The sequence below is a fragment of the Manacus candei genome, unplaced genomic scaffold (assembly GCF_025592945.1).
Source record: "Manacus candei isolate 608988 ecotype Guabito, Panama unplaced genomic scaffold, ASM2559294v1 h1tg000061l, whole genome shotgun sequence".
Classification (NCBI taxonomy): Eukaryota; Metazoa; Chordata; class Aves; order Passeriformes; family Pipridae; genus Manacus; species Manacus candei.
Genome location: NW_026138109.1, coordinates 346829 through 364785, shown reverse-complemented (window position 1 = coordinate 364785; position 17957 = coordinate 346829). Strand labels below are relative to the sequence as shown.

Genomic DNA, 17957 nt, shown 5'->3' with positions numbered 1-17957 from the left:
ACTTGAGTTGGTGCATCATCTCCAGTTCCTGGTCTTCATATCTATTTTATTTGTTTTGGAAGAGTAATCTAGCTTCTGACTTCCATCAGTGAGAAGTGAGTGGAGCTCCTTTTAAGACAAAGAAATTACTCACCTTGTCATTACTTTTCCAAAAATATACTGCGTCAGTGATTTCTCATGCTCTTGTCTTCCTTCACCACTTGAAGGCTCCATCTTCTTTTTCTTTTCCTCTTGGTATCAAACTTTTTTGTATTTCATTTGTCTTCTCATTTTAATCCTTTGCTGATAATCTTTGGAACGGCTCACAGCCACACTAATTGTATGGCTAAGAGCTAGAAGACCTTGTAACTCAGAAAAGAAAAACAAGAAAGGAAAGAAGTACCCAGCTGGCTCACAAAATGCTTCCCCCAGCCTGCTGTTGTGGGATATTGTTGTGATTATAGCTTTGCAATAACCAGCTGCTTCCCATCAGTGGGAACTGCATTCATCCAACCCGTCCTGTGCCAGCACAACTGCTCTAGAATCATGTGTGAGCTGTACACAATTCAAGCCACAGGACAGCCAGTACAGATCTAGTTTTGGCTCAAGTTTTTCAAACCCTGAGGTTTTATCGGAAGAATGAAGAGGCTACACAGAAAAATGAAATACAGTCTTGAGTCTCAAAGGGGTGAGGTGGGAAACATTAAAATTGCGTCTTTTGTGTTATTTTTGTTTCATTTTTTTAATAAGTCAAATATCTGCACACAATTTTCTATCAAATAATTTTGTTCATGTACCTACTTTCAGAAATATGTCACTGTCCCACTGAATTCTGCAGAGAAAACAGGATCATGTAATCTCACAGGTCTGTGGGACTCCACAGAATATTCTGTTGCTGTTCGGTGTATCAGTAATGAATCAATATTTTGGAGTGAATGGAGTGGAGAGAAAAGTGGAAGCACGAAAGAGAAAGGTGGGCTGACTACCTGTAAAAGTTTTCTTCAGTTATACCTTGAGGCATTAGGATTTAATAAACTGTGTTTTCAGTCTATTGTCTATTGCATTTAGAATTCTGTTGCTTAAACAGAACATGTGTATTTTGTTTAAAGATAGAAGAGGAAAACTAAAACACAAGAGCAAGTAGTGGAGGAGATTTGATTCAAAAAATATAGGGCTAAGGAAGAAAATGGGTGAGTAGACAGTGAAGAGAGGGAAAATTAGGAGTGCAGATGGAGATTGAACATTGCAAAACAGGATAGTAGCAGAAATGGAGTATAGAAAGTATGTTCAATAAAATTAATCATAAGTAGAGACACTAAATTTCCAGTTATAAAACAAGACTACAAAATCTCCTCTAGGAAACTCTGATACTTAACTATAAAAGAAAGCAGAAGGAAACTTATGGAAAGAGAGAAGCTGTACTTACTAGGGGAAAAAAGGCACAGCATTACACAAGAGAAAACTTATTTTTATTAACTTTCTCTCAGTCTGTATGTTTGAAACCTTTTGTTTACCATATTAGATTATCTTTCTAATATAGCAAAGATATTCAAGTTTTTTTTTGTCCTTATATAGCTCCTTCAGAAAAAGTGGATTTGTGGAGGGTGATTGAGTCTTCACACTCACCTGGAAGTAGATCTGTACATCTTATGTGGAAGGTATATACTATTTTTTATACTCTTTATGTGAATTGATAATCATATTGGTATCCTGTAACTGATGTTGTGTTTAAGTATTTTAGTGTTGTAGGACATATAACTGCCAGGGGCGTTTGCTGTCATCAGAAAAAAACTCACTGAACTAAAGCAGAATTAAAAAGGCTTTTGTTTACTAAATGGTAGATGAATAGAGTTTTGTAATGTCTTTGGAAAGGAAGCATTAAATTGTGTTCAGATCACTGGAGAATCTGATTGAAAGTGTTTACAACTACTTTTAAATAATATGGCTTATCAAAGCTATGTTAAATTCACTTTAATCTTTTAGTAAAGTGTCCAAAGACTTTTTGCGTTTCAAATCTCAGGACTTTTGAACCTTTCCTTCAAGGAAATTGTTATGGCTCTCTGTCCTGAAAATGGGACTGAAGAAAGTGCCTTGCTTTGCTAAATATGGTATAATCATTTTGTAATTTGATCTGGACTCTTCAATGTAACATATATTTTTGGTTATGCAAATAACACTGTGAAACACTTACTACTGCTTATTTTTTTTAATAGCCATTAAATAGCTTTCCACCTTCTGGGAGAATTCTAGGCTACAAAATACAGTATTTTCCAGAAAACAAGACTGCACTTAAAATAATAAACAACTCTACTGACAAAAAAATCACTTTACTTTTAAATGAAGAGGCACATATAGTATCTGTGACTGCCTATAACTCTGCTGGAAATTCTCCTGAAGCTATTTTGAGGATTCCATCCACAGATGAAAAAAGTAAGATTTCTCAATGCCATATTTTTCTCATTAACAAAAAAATTATCTTCATGACATCTGTTTAAGGTTTGCTACAGTGGAAGCAAAATTGTGTCAAGGACTTCTATCATACATATTTATCTATATCCATATCCATATCTATATCTTGTTGTTGTGCTTTGCTGTCATGCGTCTGTTATAGATGATTATTGTTAGGGATTTTATTTTGAGATACAGTTGTTAAGATATGAATACTTTCTGATGTTTATTTCTATATTATTTCCATTTTATTATTTTCTGAGGGCTTTTTGGTTTGGTTTGTGGTTTTTTTCTAACCTTGTACCTCCCAAATAAATTTATAGAGTGCTACCCAATTCTGTCACATCCCTTTGCTAGATCATAAAATTGGTTACTGCAGGACATTATTGCAGAGCATTAAACAGCATCATTCAAAGATGCCTTAAATAGAAGTCTCTAAGATGTGTCAGTGGAAGCAGAGAGAGAAGCCTTTATTCTCGTTTCATGTGCATTCCTGAAGTACCTCATCCCACCCACTGCCAGGGTCAGGAAGTTGGTCTGCTCTAGCACAACAGCTGAGCTCTTTGGCTCTTATGTTTAATTCTGATACCTCTGTGAGCCTTGTATTCCAACATCCTGTTGCCTACCATAATCTAGAAGAGAGTCTACGTTTGAAACACTTGAATAATTTCTGTATCAGTTGTTCATGAAATGAGTGCAAGTGTCCCCCTGAAACTGCTCAATCAAATTCCATTTCTAATCAAAAAACTGGATGTGTAGATGTGCTGTCATCTTGCCCTGGAGGTTTCTGACTACCTCTCTACTCACTTCTGTATCCCACCATAAATGTTTTTCTGATTTTTCCATGCTGTGACATGCTTTCCCCTCCCCACCCCTAGAGGCATCTGTTTTTTCCTCTGCTTCATCAGGTCTTTTTTGCCTCTGCTTTGCCAGGTGGTGTTTTCAGTCACACTTTTATTACGTCTGTTCTGCAGGCTGATGGTGCACTTTTGCTTCACTGTCACTCGTGACCTTGCTGACTTATTTTACTGTTCTTCTGTTGCCTTTGTCGTCTCAATCAAAACTTGCTTATCTGCACAAACTGCAAAATTGATAGTAAATTGGTTTGCAAAATTTTACAAACTGTAAAATTCAGATTCTAAAAGAGAGACTTGTCTTTGGATTCTGTGTGTATTTTTGAAGTTTTTATGAAAATAGAATTGCTGATATTATCTGTTAAATTTTTAGCTGCTCAGATTACTGGAACAGTGAGGACCTTACCATCAAATGAAGAAGTGGTTGTGGAATGGGTAGTCTCTAAACCAGAAGCAACAGAATATGTAGTTGAGTGGTTTGAGGAATTGGAGATGGATCCTTTTAGTAGATCGTGGCAATATGTGTCGAATTCTACAAACTGGAAAACTAACAAAAGTACGTTTATTTATCGGCTGCAGCTGTAATAATGTACAGATATGTATGTATTTATAGGTAGACTGGAAAGAACAAACAAGGATGAACTCATCCAGCTTTCCTCAGACCATTTTAAACATAGCAGTGTTATTACATGTTTTATTGAAATCTCTGCAAGTAATTTAATAGCAATTTTAACTCTTTCAAATTTTCATGCAACATGAAAGGTGGTGTTTGCTCCCATGTAAGATTAGGTTTCAGATTTTGTGTTTAAGCACTTCTGTGGCTTCATCTTATGCCAGTAGGGAGGCAGATGTACACTATTTTAGCAGAGAAATCTACAACAAAAAAGATTAATTTAAATATGGGAAAAGATCATGATAGTTCATGTGTTTTAGAAGAGAGCAAGAAATTTGAAGGAGGATTTGAGTGAGAATTCTGCTTTGAAATAAGCAAGTGGAGTGATTGCTCAGTCTGGCGTGTTAGATGTTATATAACCACATATGTATTATGATCTCAGGCACTTTTAAGAGTTTTCAGTGACCTTATGAAGCACTGACAAATAGAGGAGGATCTTAGTCTTTTTCCTAGAGGCTGACGTTTTAAAAACAGATAATCTCTGTAACTGCTAATGTTTTGGCTATGCCTCTGTAGTTTCAATGAAAAACCAAAAAGGGTACAGAGCTCAAGAGATGTGTGCAAAAGGCAAAGTTGTGAATGTTGATGTCAACGTGAATATCCCATGTCCATTACCATTAGTTAATACAATGCATGTAATTTTCCTTATACATTTGGATTTGGGTGGTGACCACTGCTCTGGAGAGCCACCCTCAGGGTGAAAAACCTTCTCCTAATATCCCTGACACAATTTCATGCTGTTCCCTCAGGTTCTAAGCATTAAGAGGTGGGGTTCCACTGTACCTTTTAAACTATTTGATGCATGAGAAACTGTCTTTTGCAGAGCAGTAAACATAAAGATATCTGAAATTAAAAGTATTACTGTAAGTGCAATTTTTTACTGGTTATTTGAGAATAGAAACTTCCTCCAAAACCATAAACTCTTTTGAGATGAGTAAGTGGGTTCATATGGAGAAGTTATATAAGGCTGAAGTCTAATGACCCATTCAAAGTATTTCTAGTGAAAAATGAGTCAGAAACCATGTGCTCTTATGAATACTACTAGCAAAAAAGTGTGTTAAGGGCAGTAATGAGCATTCAAGGTTATAAATACATGTTGTGCTTGCTAAAGAGTTGAAGGAAATAATCTGTAACACTATATTTAGAACTTGGTTGGGATTTAGTCTATTTTCATTGTATTAATCTCACACAGAGAATTGTATGTAAATATTCCTTTTTTTCCCTTTACAGAAAACTTTAAACCATTTGTATGCTATAACATCTCGGTCTATCCTCTTTATGGAAATAAAGTAGCAGCTCCATACACCGTACAAACTTATGTTCAACAAAAAAGTATGTATTTTAAACTAATAATGTTGTGAAAGATATATTGTAGTCTGTCTGTCACGCTGTATTGTCTTTGATCAATTTAGTACTATCATTATTTGAAAGAGATGGAGAAAGTGGAAAAATCCCAAGGTTTCAGGCCTCTTGATTTCTGTTTTGTTCAGCGACAAAATTGTTCAGTAAGAAAACATGCATCTTGTGATACTGGGATATTGCTGCTTCAATCCACTAATTTTTTGTAAAGTTTACATACTTTACACAAAGCACTTGGAAAGTGTATAGCTACAAGCATGAAAGGATTTTTTTAAACTAGTTATCTCTTCAGTGTTACAGTTCATTAAGATATATGCTTGATTTTAGTGCTTGACTGCATTTGTAAGTCCTAATGTATGATGAAATTCTACTAACAGAATAAAATGAATGGTTTGAAAAGCTTGCTTTTTGTTAAATTTTATAATGTAACAAAATATTTGCAGTCCTGCACATAAAAAATAGTAAGAAGCCGTGACATTTGTAGTTAGATAGAAATTGTAGATGAAATAGTGTTGAGGAGAGGGAAGAGGAGAAATGTTTCTTTATTTGTAGAAGTTTAATGTGAATTTAGTGATTTATACACACAGCTGTAAGAATGTAGTTTACTGGTAATTTTAAGATTTCATGTGAAAATGTTGATTTGTGTGTGTGCATATATAGGACAATGCTCTACTAAACAGCATTAATTACTGGGAAGAGGTAGTGGAATATTTTATGTTTGAGTAATACTTACTAGCACAGTTAGAGCTGTGTGTCGAATGCTTTCCTGTTCATAGGTAGCTATGACAGCACTCAAGGTTGTCAGAGAATGGGAAGCAAGTTATTTGTTTTAAAGCTGAAATGCAGGGAACTCTTCCTGAGAAGTTATGAGCAATGCGTGTGAGGTGGTATTGTGTAAGTAGGAAGGCTTTGTCTAATGTAATGTGCAAGACTGGGTGTGCTGGAGACACCAGTTAAATCTCAGCTCAGCCTGAGACGTCCTGCACACACAGTGACCTTGCATCTGAGTTCCCCCATGAGTATGTAGCGTTGCTTTACCTCTTGATCTGTCTCTGATCCTGTGAGGAAAGGCAGTAGCACTTAGAACTATGCTAACACCAGAATAAATGAGGGGAAGTTTTATCAGAAGAAATCCCATATAAAGAGGGTGAGAAAAGTTAAGGACTACGTCAGAGCACTGAGATTACATATTTTCTTGTGCATTTGTTGCTCCTAATTTTACTGGTATGTGTGAAGTAACACAGATGGATAACATTGTGGAATATTGACTTTTAGTACTTTTTCTATTTTCTGATGCTTCTATGTAGAACCATCAGAAGGACCTGTGGCTCACACAGGCATTCCAGGAAAAAATGAAGTTACAATAACATGGAATAAGATTTCAAAGGATAAAAGCAACGGATTTATCACTAACTATACAATATTTTATAAACCTGAAGATGGAAAAGAATTGAGTAAGTATACACTAAACAGTGATGTTTTCAACAGAATTATGACAATATGCTGTCTGCAGATAGTTATTGTCATAGTTACTAGCAAGCTTTGTTATTGTGTATCATATTGTATATTATATGTAAATATGTCTGAAAATACTGGTTCTAAAGTGTGGCTTATGTACAGATTTAAAAAATGTTTAGTTTCAATGGAAATGATGTGGTATTCTAGTGAATAGTCCCTACTTTAGTACTTTAATGCAATACGTGTCCTTTTTCTCAGTTTCTTTTTTCTGAACTTATTTTATACAGCACTGCTTACTCTCAGTTTACTAGTAGTGTTGTACTACCCATGGTAATACAGTCGTGACTGTTGGCTTCATTGTCCTTCTGCTTCTCAGATGTAAATGTGAGGGATCTAGGTGATAAACTTAGTCAGTGTATGGCAGCACTATTATTCCTCTTCCCTTTCCAGACCAGGATGAAAACTGACATATGAGGAACATTTTGCAGATTGTTTGCCATTAACAGTTTAAAAAAAAAAAAAGAAATTTACCAGATTATGCCAAAGTAATGAGTATTATTTGTCAGATACTTGCTGTTTTACCATTTTACATATGTACTAGTGTTCCTCCCTTTTTTGTCTGTCTTCCATCATGACACACCTTTGAACTCAATCGAAAAATTAATGACAGGAGTAGAGGAGCTAAAATATATTGGAGAGTCATAGGTCTTTTGCAAGTTCATGGATCATGAGGGTTCAGTGGGTTTATAAATTCCATTCACATCTTTGGAAGGACATGCCTTCAGCTTCTGGAACCCTTCAGCTTCTGGAACACTGTGGTGGAAATTTTCTGTTAAAAATGTTTTTACAGTCAATTTTATATTAAAAGCAAATTAGGAAATAACAGTTGAGAAGCTAAATTAAGCTGCCCAGAAATAGTTTCTCTGGGCATAGTTTTTAGATCAGTTTCTTCAGATGCTTGATTTTTTGTGCTTGGTATTGCTTTTCTGGTCTGGAGGCTGATAGCATAACTTTGAGCATATTCCTAATCTCTACCTCAGGAACAGTATCCATACAATCTGACAGTGTAATGCTATCTGTTCAGAGCTTCTTTAGTTTAAATCTCAGCAGAATCTTTTATGAAAAGGGTTTTGGTAGCCTAAATTTCTCTTCCTGTACAATTTATGAAGAATGCTGTTGGAACATTCAGTGCTTCAGAAATGTTTTTTTCCCTGCTATTTTATGAGACATCACTGTTAACAGGCACCTAACACAATCTCTTTTGAAAAGTTCTCAAACTTTCAAATCTTGTGGTGTCTTCTGTTTCTTCTGGATATCCAGTTTACAACCAGGGCATGAGTATTCTTGGTAATTTTTAAATTGAAAGAGAAAGCTAATTATTTCTTTCAGATTCAGTCCTCTACATGCTATTTTTCCTGCCACGTTGGTTTCTGAGTAATTTAATGCTGACTGCTTTGTGCGGGGTCATCCTTGTGACATGCAGCCTCATGTTACAGAGCAACACATGTCCGTATTACTTCTAATGTAAAGCAGGCTGTGTCCATTTTAGGGGTTCAGATTATTTTCTTTAGAAAATTAGTTCTAAATATGAACTCAGGGGAGTTAAATTTAAATGACAGAAACATACCGTTCTGAAACATACCGTACTGATGTTTTTTGAGGCTTCTCTGATGTCACATCTTCTTGATGAGAATAGAACATGGGGTGTGTGCCAATGTAACTTCACTGGTGGCCTTTAACTCTAGAACTTCACTATTCCCTCCTTGATTTAAGAGAAACTCAGTTTAACTCTGGGCGTATTGCAGCATAACTGTTTCCTGAGTATTACTTGACTGAACTGAATAATGACATGAGGTGACTTAGACTTTATGCACCAGAAAAATGTGTCAGCGACTGTAATTTCATAGTAGGAAGATGCTTTCGGTACTGTTAGTAGACATAGGATGGTAGAATATATGCCCTGCTTAAAACAAATTTAAAGGTGAAGCACATCATATACTAATTTCAGTATTGGACAAGGTATTGGAAACATTGAGTTCTATTCATAAAAGCATTTTGAAACTTGGTGTCTAAGTTTTATTTGGCTCCCCGCCAAGTCCCCAGACCTAGCACAAAACCCTCTGGCAAAGAGGAAAGAAAAAAAAAAACTGTGAAAAAATCCAGACTAGCCGAACTATATTAAAATAGATGTATTTATGTATATTACAGTTAAATACAGTTGAAATACTATATACAATTCCAAAAGGAAAAGGGAAAGGGATCAAAAAGGACAAAACCAAAATAGATATACACAATCAAAAACTCAGGATCTAGCAAACTAAAGAATTAGCAAAAGAATATCTTACTACTTTCCTTGGGATAGCACAATCGCCCAAACGCCGCCTCCACGCTACCAGACCCTGGATCGGCAGGAACAACAGGCCCTGCAGGCCCGGCCAGGCCTCAGCTCCCCCACAGAAACAGGACTGGCTGCGGGAATCTGCTGTCTCCAAACCTTGCCAGAAGGAAAGAGAGGAAGAGGCTTCTCTCTCCATCTATTTATATGTTTGGGTTACATAAAGGAATAGGATGGAATACTTCCTTCCTTCCTGGCGACCAGGAAGGAAGGCCTAATACTTAAAACCATTACACTTGGAAAAAAATTCCTGTTGATTTTGGCTTTCCTTTGCCATAATTGGGGTGATATCCCAGTGCTGGTAGATTGCATCTTTTTGGATTATCAGTGTCTAACTGCATGTACTAGAAATACAGGTAAACTTCACAAGCTACAGAAACTATTTTAAGTTCCTAATTTCTGAGCCAACTAGTTTAAGGAAATAAAGTTCTCAAAACACCGTTTTCAGTGATAAAATAAACTACAGGAGATCATAATTCACCTGTCTTTAATATTAGAAAAAATATTTGTATTTAATTTTGAAAAATAAATACATAATGGTTTGTGTATTTACTTTAAATTTTAAGTAGTATTGATAAACATTTTTTAGTAATTTTTCTCCATAAAAGGATTAATAAGATCACTTTGTATTTCAAATTGTCTTTAAAATACTTTATGATCTGTTATTGTAAATGTTGCTAAGTAATTGTACAGTTCCCTGATATAACACTATTTTTGTGTGTTTATTGACATAAATCTTCTCCTAAAAAGATGAAACAGTGAACTCTAATGATCAACAATACAGACTGAAGTCCTTGCAGGCTAATACACAGTATACTGTCTATATCATGGCAAACAATGAAGCTGGTGGAACCACTGGAGAGCCAAAGACCTTCAAAACTTTGAAACTGGGTAAGTAATATTCCAGATTAGTTACCACTATTTTAAAAATGGGTTTGGGAGTAAGGAATACAGAATTTGGGACGCTGTTTAGTCATTTGTCAACTTTTTTTTTTAAAGGACTGTTGAACAAAACAAGGAAGAATTGCCAGCAGTAGCTGAATTTAACACAATTTCACTGACCATCTCACAGACTAAAAGCTCAAGATTAGAAATCAAACCCAGTTGTCAGTAATGCTATGGATGGAGTGCTATGGATGTTTGTGGAAGCAGCAGTTTGTTTGCTGTCAATTATGGGATGGAATGCCTAAGAGTTTATTAAAAAGTAGACTTTTCCGTCTGAGGTATTAGGTTTAGAATAACCAGGCATTGTATTTTATCTTTTCTGGTATATAAGCTTAACTGATAAATGAGTGCACAGGTTATGGCCAGTATGTGTGGGGAAATACCTTTTCCTATTTCTTGCTATTTGTTCTAGCCAGATATTACCAAGGAGATTGGCATGATGGCAGAAGTTCAGACATTTCCCCATTTCAGCTTCTGGAACAATGTTTTCAGTACATTCCTAAAATGTCATAGTGGTGGCCAAATTGAAATTTAAAAAAGTGCATGAGCTATTCCTAAACTAGTCATGGGACTCAAAGCTAATTCATTTTTTACCTGTAAATTATTCTGCTGATTGCTAGTCAAATACAAGGTACGTTAGACTGTGCTGAGGTAAGGTCTCTTGCTGTCAGTACCTGCCTCTAGTACTTGGAAGCTATCTCAGAAATCTGTGCAGTGTTTCAGTCAGAGTAACTGTATTTTTTGTGATTTAAAATCTATCTCCTGGACTTAACTTGCTATTTATTTTGTTGTAACTGATAGAAGTGGCACTATGTGTCAGTGTGGGGTGACTGTAAAAGAACAGGTGCCCAAAGCAGTGATAGAGTCCTCATCTTAGGTTGCTTTCAAAAGTTGGCTTTGTATGGCCCTAGGCAGTTTGATTCTAATTTTAAAGTTGGATGAGGTGACCTACAGATGTCCCCTCCCATCTAAATTACTGTCCAATTCTATTAAATAAAGGAAATTTTAAAATACAATACATGTGTTCCTGAGAAATCCTGAGAAGTCTCATTGTGACCTGGTTTTCTGGCTGAGTAACTATGGCTTGTTGGATTCAGAATACTCATCTTTTGACATATCATACAATGCACACCATACAGTATTCTGAGTAATTTTGGCTCTTTAGAAATGTGCTAATTAGGTGACTTGGATGTTGAAAATTAGCTATCTTCAAGGAATACATGAAGAAATGACAGACATCTGTGGGCTGATTGTTGTTTTGTTTTTTCTGTTTGTGTGTTTTTTCCTCTAAAGATAAAGAAGATATTATTTTAATTGCTCTACTTGTTGGAATAAGCGTGTTCTGTCTGTTAGGCCTTTGGGTAACATGCGTTTTGAAAAAACATGTGTAAGTACATTTTCTACTGTCTAAAACCAAATTCAGCCTGTTAATTTTACCTTGTAAAAGGCAAATTTTTATATATCTTATAAATACTTTTGTTGGGCTCAAAACCAATGTCAAATTAAGAAAATAAGCAATTAGAGTAGCAAATAAATAAGCATCTAGGTTATACTTTAACTGCAGTTTATGTGCTCTAGTCCAAAAACAAGTACTAATTTTAGAAAGTTCAGTAAATTAGAACAAAATAAATAGGAGAAACAGATTTATGTGTCACCTATATAATTCTGTGGAAAATGCTATATGCCATTTGCAGTTCTATTGTCAGTCAGTTGAAGGGAGCATACCTAAAGTCAGTTACTGAAAAATTAATAATGCCAAGAACAAAGTTTCCTAGGCATGTAGGAAATATATCTGCTAGTACGGCACTAGAACATATTTCATATAATTGCTTATCTTAGCTATAATAATATTGCTTTTGTTACTTCATGATGCTTCCCTTGAGCTGTAAAAAAGTCATGCTTTGTGTGAAAGCATTTGGATGCTTGATCCATGAGTATGGATCTGTATCCGTATGTAATTCATAATCTGCTGTCACAGGTGTCCCCTGCCAGATTTGAAATTGCTTTCTCAGAGCATGGGGACGTAATAACATCATAACAATGAATCTGAGGGGTTTTTTGAGGTTATAAAATATGTTTTTCTTTCACATGAAAGTGACTGGGTCGTTTGGCTGAAGCTTAATGAGAAGGTTAAAAATCTTAACTGCTTTGGGGTGTTCTAAACTATTAGAACTAATATGGTTGTCTAGCGAAGCATCAGGTGATAAGTATGGCTGAATAAATAAGTGTAATTTCCAGCTCTTTTACATCTTCTTCTGTGTTGTGGATTCTGTATTTTTGCAATAATAAGAAACTATATTTTGTTTCTGGACAATGTTTGAGATGCAGTTGAGTGTTTATATTCTTGTGTAATCAAATTACAATGTGAAAAGTCAAGCTTTGAACTGTTTTTCATTCCCTTACATATATGCCCAGTATCAAAGAGTGATTCAATGAGTGAGCATCATTTATCTGCTGCTAACATTGGAACCCAGCTTAGCTCTAGTGTGGTGTAGTGCTTGGGATACTTTCCTTGGGCCAAGTTTACCTGAAGTGGCTTTTCACTGAAGAAACACCCTGAAACATGATCACAACAGATTTTGTATACAGCCTTATTTTGACATGCTATTATTTCATATATTATAATATAGTATATTATAAGAAATATAAAAAATATATACATAAGTATATACATAGAAGATATATAATGTAATTAAAAATTACTTTTGTGAGTTACTAATTTTTCTACAATGTCTCTGTAACCCAAAAGGTCTTGTTGAGATCTTTTGTAATAAAAGTCAGTGCATGGGAAAACAATTTCATTGAAAAAAGGCTGTGTTAATATGGAAAAGACCTCCTTTGTGAAAATTTGGTATTTTAGCAATATGTGGACCTTCCGGAGGTTTGTTAATTTTATTTTTAATAATCTATTTCTGTCATAATTTGACTAAAATTACTGTCTCAATGATAGGTTTAAGAAGGTTTGCTGGCCTGATATACCAAATCCTGCAGAGAGCATTGCAGTGGAATGGCCTCTTGCTACATCTATGGTAATAATTGCAATCTTATGTATTAAAGAAGGAATCAAATGGAGAGAAAAGAAGTCCTTCTCTGACAGTAATTTTATAACTTTTAAAAAAAGTATATAGAGTTTCATTCTTCTTTTTAAGTGCTACAAAATACTCTTCATAACAGAGAACATGCATCTTCATAAAGTATATTCTTTTAATTCTCATGTGATAACGAGAAATAATGTTTTGAAGTTCCTGAGTGGTTGGCAGACATGGTTGATTTAATATAGTCAATTCAATTTACACAGGTTTTTGCATCTACTGAATCAGGTTCCCACATTTGGATAAGTCCTCCATTCTCTATAAAAATGTATTGCCACATGTAGTAAGATTTGGCATATTATTGTACTAATATTTCTGTCTTTTTATTTGTTGAATATTTATGCCTTATTAAAGTTTTGATGTGTATTTGAATGAAGTGGAGTTGATTAGTTTTACGTAGAAAGTGTAATCTGTGGAGAATGAGATTTAAAGTTTTTTCCCCCATAAGTGACTGGTTAGAGTAGAAAAGATGGACACAGTCCAAACCTGATTCTGAGCTTTCATGGGAACTTCTTGTTTCATTAAGCACAGAAGACCTACTATGAAACTGTTTAACAAATGAACAGAATAACATTGTCATTTTTAGTACTCATTCACATATAACTGCATCCCTGCTGAAATGCACATGAACTCTTTATTAGTGCACTTCTAAAATTATGAGTCAAATAGAGCTCAAATGGCAATAATTTATCTTTAAAAAACCAAACTAATATGTTATCTATCTGTATGTAACTCTCCAATTTATCTCTTGGTACTGACAGAATAATTCACTTTTGAAGAAGTTGGCATCTGAGGCTAAAACTGTAGACTTAGAAGACATAAATGTTTTGGAATATTGTTTTCCTGAAGAAAACCATGTTTCTGAATGTATTGATATTAATGCAGAAGACATGATCAATGGAGATAAAAAGATACTGCATAAACAAGAAAATGATGTTGCTAAATGTTTTTTGCCATCCATGCCTTATGTGATCACTGATCAATTTACCAGAAGCCAAATGAAGTCAACTTTGATACTAGTGAAGGAAATCCAACCCATGGAAATGCTGGCAGATGATTTGTGTGGATCCCAACAGAATTCAATCAAAAATGAAGAAAATGATGATGAAGTTTTAAAGGTGGAAGATTTCAATGAAAAAACACTGTTCAATCCATACCTTAAAAATTCTGTTAAAACAAGGGAATTTCTTATTTCTGAGAGCTTGCCAGAGCACAATATGGATGAACACAAAAGCCAGTCAAGTGTCTTACCTCCTTTTCAACAAGATGTTGCAGAACAACCCTACATAACACTGGACATGTTCGAGCCGGCCACTGCTCAGTAGCGTGGGAAGATTTTCTGTTGTAAAATCCCCCTGTGAAAAAACTCTTGGCACTGCTGCTCATGTGCATTCCTATGTTTTAACCTGTCTGGTCTCAGTTAATTTGGATGGAAACACCCTCTTCCTTCAAACAGCTGTGAAGTTATTCTTTGCACCGTGTTTATACGTGTCAGGGTTCACTTCTGGGGTTTTTTTGTTTGGGTTTTTTTGTGTTTTTTTGTTGTTGTGTTTTGCTTTGTTTTGTTTTGTTTTGTTTTTGGGTGTTTTAGAGGGGGTTGTTTTGTTTGTGGGTTTTTACCAGACATGCCAGTACTGAGGCAAAAGAAGTAACTTTTGTTATTTCTTCTTAGTTCTCCCATAATCAGCCTGCTAAAACAAACTTGTATTTGCTGCAAGAGGATCCAGTAATGCAAACAGCTCATTGATTTCCCCCCCAGGCAGCCAGTTCCCAAGGCTCAGCTCTACTGGGGAAACATGGACTGACTTGAATAGAGCCAGAATCTGATGAATCCTTACTTCAGTTACATGAAATAAAACTACCGTCCTGTTCTTACTTTCCTTGACTGTTTTATATATGGTTTTATGTATAGTGTTCCTTTTGTATCACAAATACCTTGTAGATTTCAGTAGTTGTTGTTTTGTATCTTGACTCTTGAATCAGTGGTTTGGCTTATATTTTCTTTGTCTTTAATGAGAGTATATTTGTATGTTATCTGCATTTTAGAAAAGATACGGTTATGCTGTCTATGTAGCTCCTTTCCTTTCTCTCATGCTTTTAGTCATCCTCTGCATTTTGTGCTGCTTTTGTCTCTTCTAATTGTTTCCTGATTTTAAAAACTATTTACTGAAGGATAACTTCTTATCTTTTTATTCCTTTGCCTCTGATTTCTTGCAGTTTAAATCTGTTTCTCTGATATTTTCAACTAAAAAAAAAACTAAAAAAACTAAGTATGGCATCTTGTGTTGGAATAAGCACTAAGTTAGGAAGTTATTTTTCTGAGAGTTATGAAAAAAACACTAAGTCTACAAAATATCACCATATATCCTCTGGTAGATGATTTAGGATTAGATATTTCTACATGAAGGCTATAACTTTTGTAATTTGTTTTATGATTTTGATAAATCGTAAAACTACTTGTGGTTTCCATTTTATAAAGCAACAATTAAGCGGGAAACAATCACACTAATTTTTTTTTTTTGGCAGGAAAGAGGCCATTACTGTAAAATTCTTACTGAAATATTTACTCTGTTAAATAACAGATTGAAAAGGATGGAGAGTCTAAGTAAATTGGTCTTCATTTTGACACATGTGACATATGGTCATTTTAATACTTCAAAGTATTTTTACAGTGTTTAAAGGCTTGTTGTCATCAGTCTTGTTTGCACATAACTACAGACTTTGTTTGGGATAAAAAAAAAGATACAGGAGTTATGGGGATAGAAAAACAAGAAACAGATGTGAATAGAAGTAGAAAGCCTTTCCTTTCTGTGCAGGAAGAGAAGTGGGAGAATGGAAAATATATTGTCTAGCATGAATGAGAAGACTGAGCCTTTCTCTGGATGTATTGGCTATTACTTGCATTGTGTTGTGGAAGACAGGGTAAAGTTTGCATTCAGGATTTTTGTCTATAGTTTGGAAGCTGCTTTTACTTACAGTGATATTTGTAGTTTTCAAGGAATGATGAGAAGACAATTTCTGCAAATGTTCCCTGTTTAGCATCACAGTTTTCCACCTCTCATGTTTGTTGGGTCACTTTCTCAACTATAGTGCTATAAGCCATACTGCATGTATGTTTGTTCTTATAAGCCTTTGCTCACTTAGGTAGGTCATGCTCTGAAATTAGCATGGGACACAGCCTTGGTTAGGTCAGTGCTGCTTCTGCTGTTTCCCTTACTTCCACGCTTCTCACTCAGAACTACATTGCTGTTCCTAGGGTTCAGAACTCACTGACTCAATCACAGAATTTTTTTTCGCTTAAATCTCAGTATTGTTTTAATATCACAAGATATAAAAATAAACAGATGCAGAGACATTTCAGAGCTGTCTAGGAATTTTTTAGCAGCCATATGAAAACTGCATACTCTGTGTTGAGATCGAGACAGGTAAAAATTAAAAATAGTCCAATTTGTAACATCTCTTAGCTTTTGGAGGCTAAGTATAACCTGATTTTCTGTCCCATTTTATTTCCTTCTGTATTGATATTCTGATTTTCTATCCTCATTTTTCTGTTTTCCTTGCCCATTATTTTCCCCGAAAAAGCAAAATGCAAGTAACTGGGCTCAGTAAATTCCAGAAATTAAGGCTGCATTTTGCACACGCTTTGAAATGCCAACTTCTTGTACTTGGTTTGTTTTGCGTTGGGAGTTGTACTCTTCCTGTCCTTTTACAATTTGTCCTTCAAACTAATGCTGTGACTCATTAAAAAAATAAAACTGAGAGAACACAGAAAAGTTTTTTATTGATTTATACTAAATACACCATTTAGACATTTTAGATTTTCATGTTCATTTAGAAATGTGTTCCTACTTTGAGAGGGATTTACAATAGTATTTGAGTAGTTTGACTATTTGAACAATTATTCCACTTTTATAATACCAAGTGGCAGTTGGTTGGAAATTACAGTACTTTAGCATTTTTTGTGCATATTTTGATACAACACCTGGTGCTATTATTGCTAGAGAGCATTTTTTATTAAATTTCATTTCATCTCACCATCACTGATCTGGAAAATGCTCATTTTTACCCCTCCTTAAAATATAGAAAATGACTCTTCAGTGTATGGGTCTTTGCAAGGTTAATAGAGATCAGACTGTGGCGTAATTTTAAGAATATATTGATGCATCTTCAGAATTGTCATTCTTCTGTGTATCATACTGGAAATTCCTTTCTGACCTGAAGGCTTATGTCCCATAAATTATTAGTAGGTCATATTTTGAACTTAACAGATTTTTAATTACATTAAAAATTCAGTCTTTTTTAATCTGAGTTTACCTTTAACTACCCAGAACTTCGAATTCTTTGAGCAGGAATTTGTCAAGCTTTTTGATATAAGTGAGTGCCTTCTCATAGGCAAATTTTCCATAGTGCATAACCTGTCATATCTCTGTGTTCTTCGTGCCCTTATAGAGGGGAAATTGCCCACATAGAGGGGAAAAAAGAAAGTCAGTGGTTAAAGCAGTGAAGAGATGGATTTAGGCTAATTTTAAAGGCTGATACTCATGTAATGATTCAATTTGCTTTTATTTACAGGTGCATTACCTATCTAAATGAAATTAATTTAAATAAAATGGAAAGGCTTTCTGACACATGCAGGAACATTAATAGTTTCAGGAAGATATCCAGCAAACAGAGGAGTAAAAACACATGCAGCAAATGGAGCATAATGGCTACATGCTGAAAGAGCCATGTCCTGAGCATCCTCGAGGCATCTG

General features: G+C 35.0%; 1 protein-coding gene across 5 annotated transcripts in view; it reads left to right on the top strand.

Moving 5' to 3' along the window:
- DDX4 (DEAD-box helicase 4) overlaps window positions 1-17221 on the top strand; it is a 70667-nt gene extending 53446 nt beyond the window's left edge. Inside the window, exons 22-31 of one of the 5 annotated variants that reach the window (XM_051804669.1) lie at window positions 787-952; window positions 1555-1637; window positions 2193-2409; window positions 3655-3837; window positions 5185-5286; window positions 6621-6767; window positions 9917-10057; window positions 11405-11498; window positions 13062-13140; window positions 13965-17221. In XM_051804669.1, the coding sequence (XP_051660629.1) occupies window positions 787-952; window positions 1555-1637; window positions 2193-2409; window positions 3655-3837; window positions 5185-5286; window positions 6621-6767; window positions 9917-10057; window positions 11405-11498; window positions 13062-13140; window positions 13965-14528 (1776 nt within the window). In that variant the 3' untranslated portion in view covers window positions 14529-17221. The remainder of the gene's footprint in view (window positions 1-786; window positions 953-1554; window positions 1638-2192; window positions 2410-3654; window positions 3838-5184; window positions 5287-6620; window positions 6768-9916; window positions 10058-11404; window positions 11499-13061; window positions 13141-13964) is intronic. The other 4 variants (XM_051804668.1, XM_051804670.1, XM_051804667.1 and 1 more) reach the window with 4 other exon arrangements.
- Window positions 17222-17957: the final 736 nt, after the last annotated feature.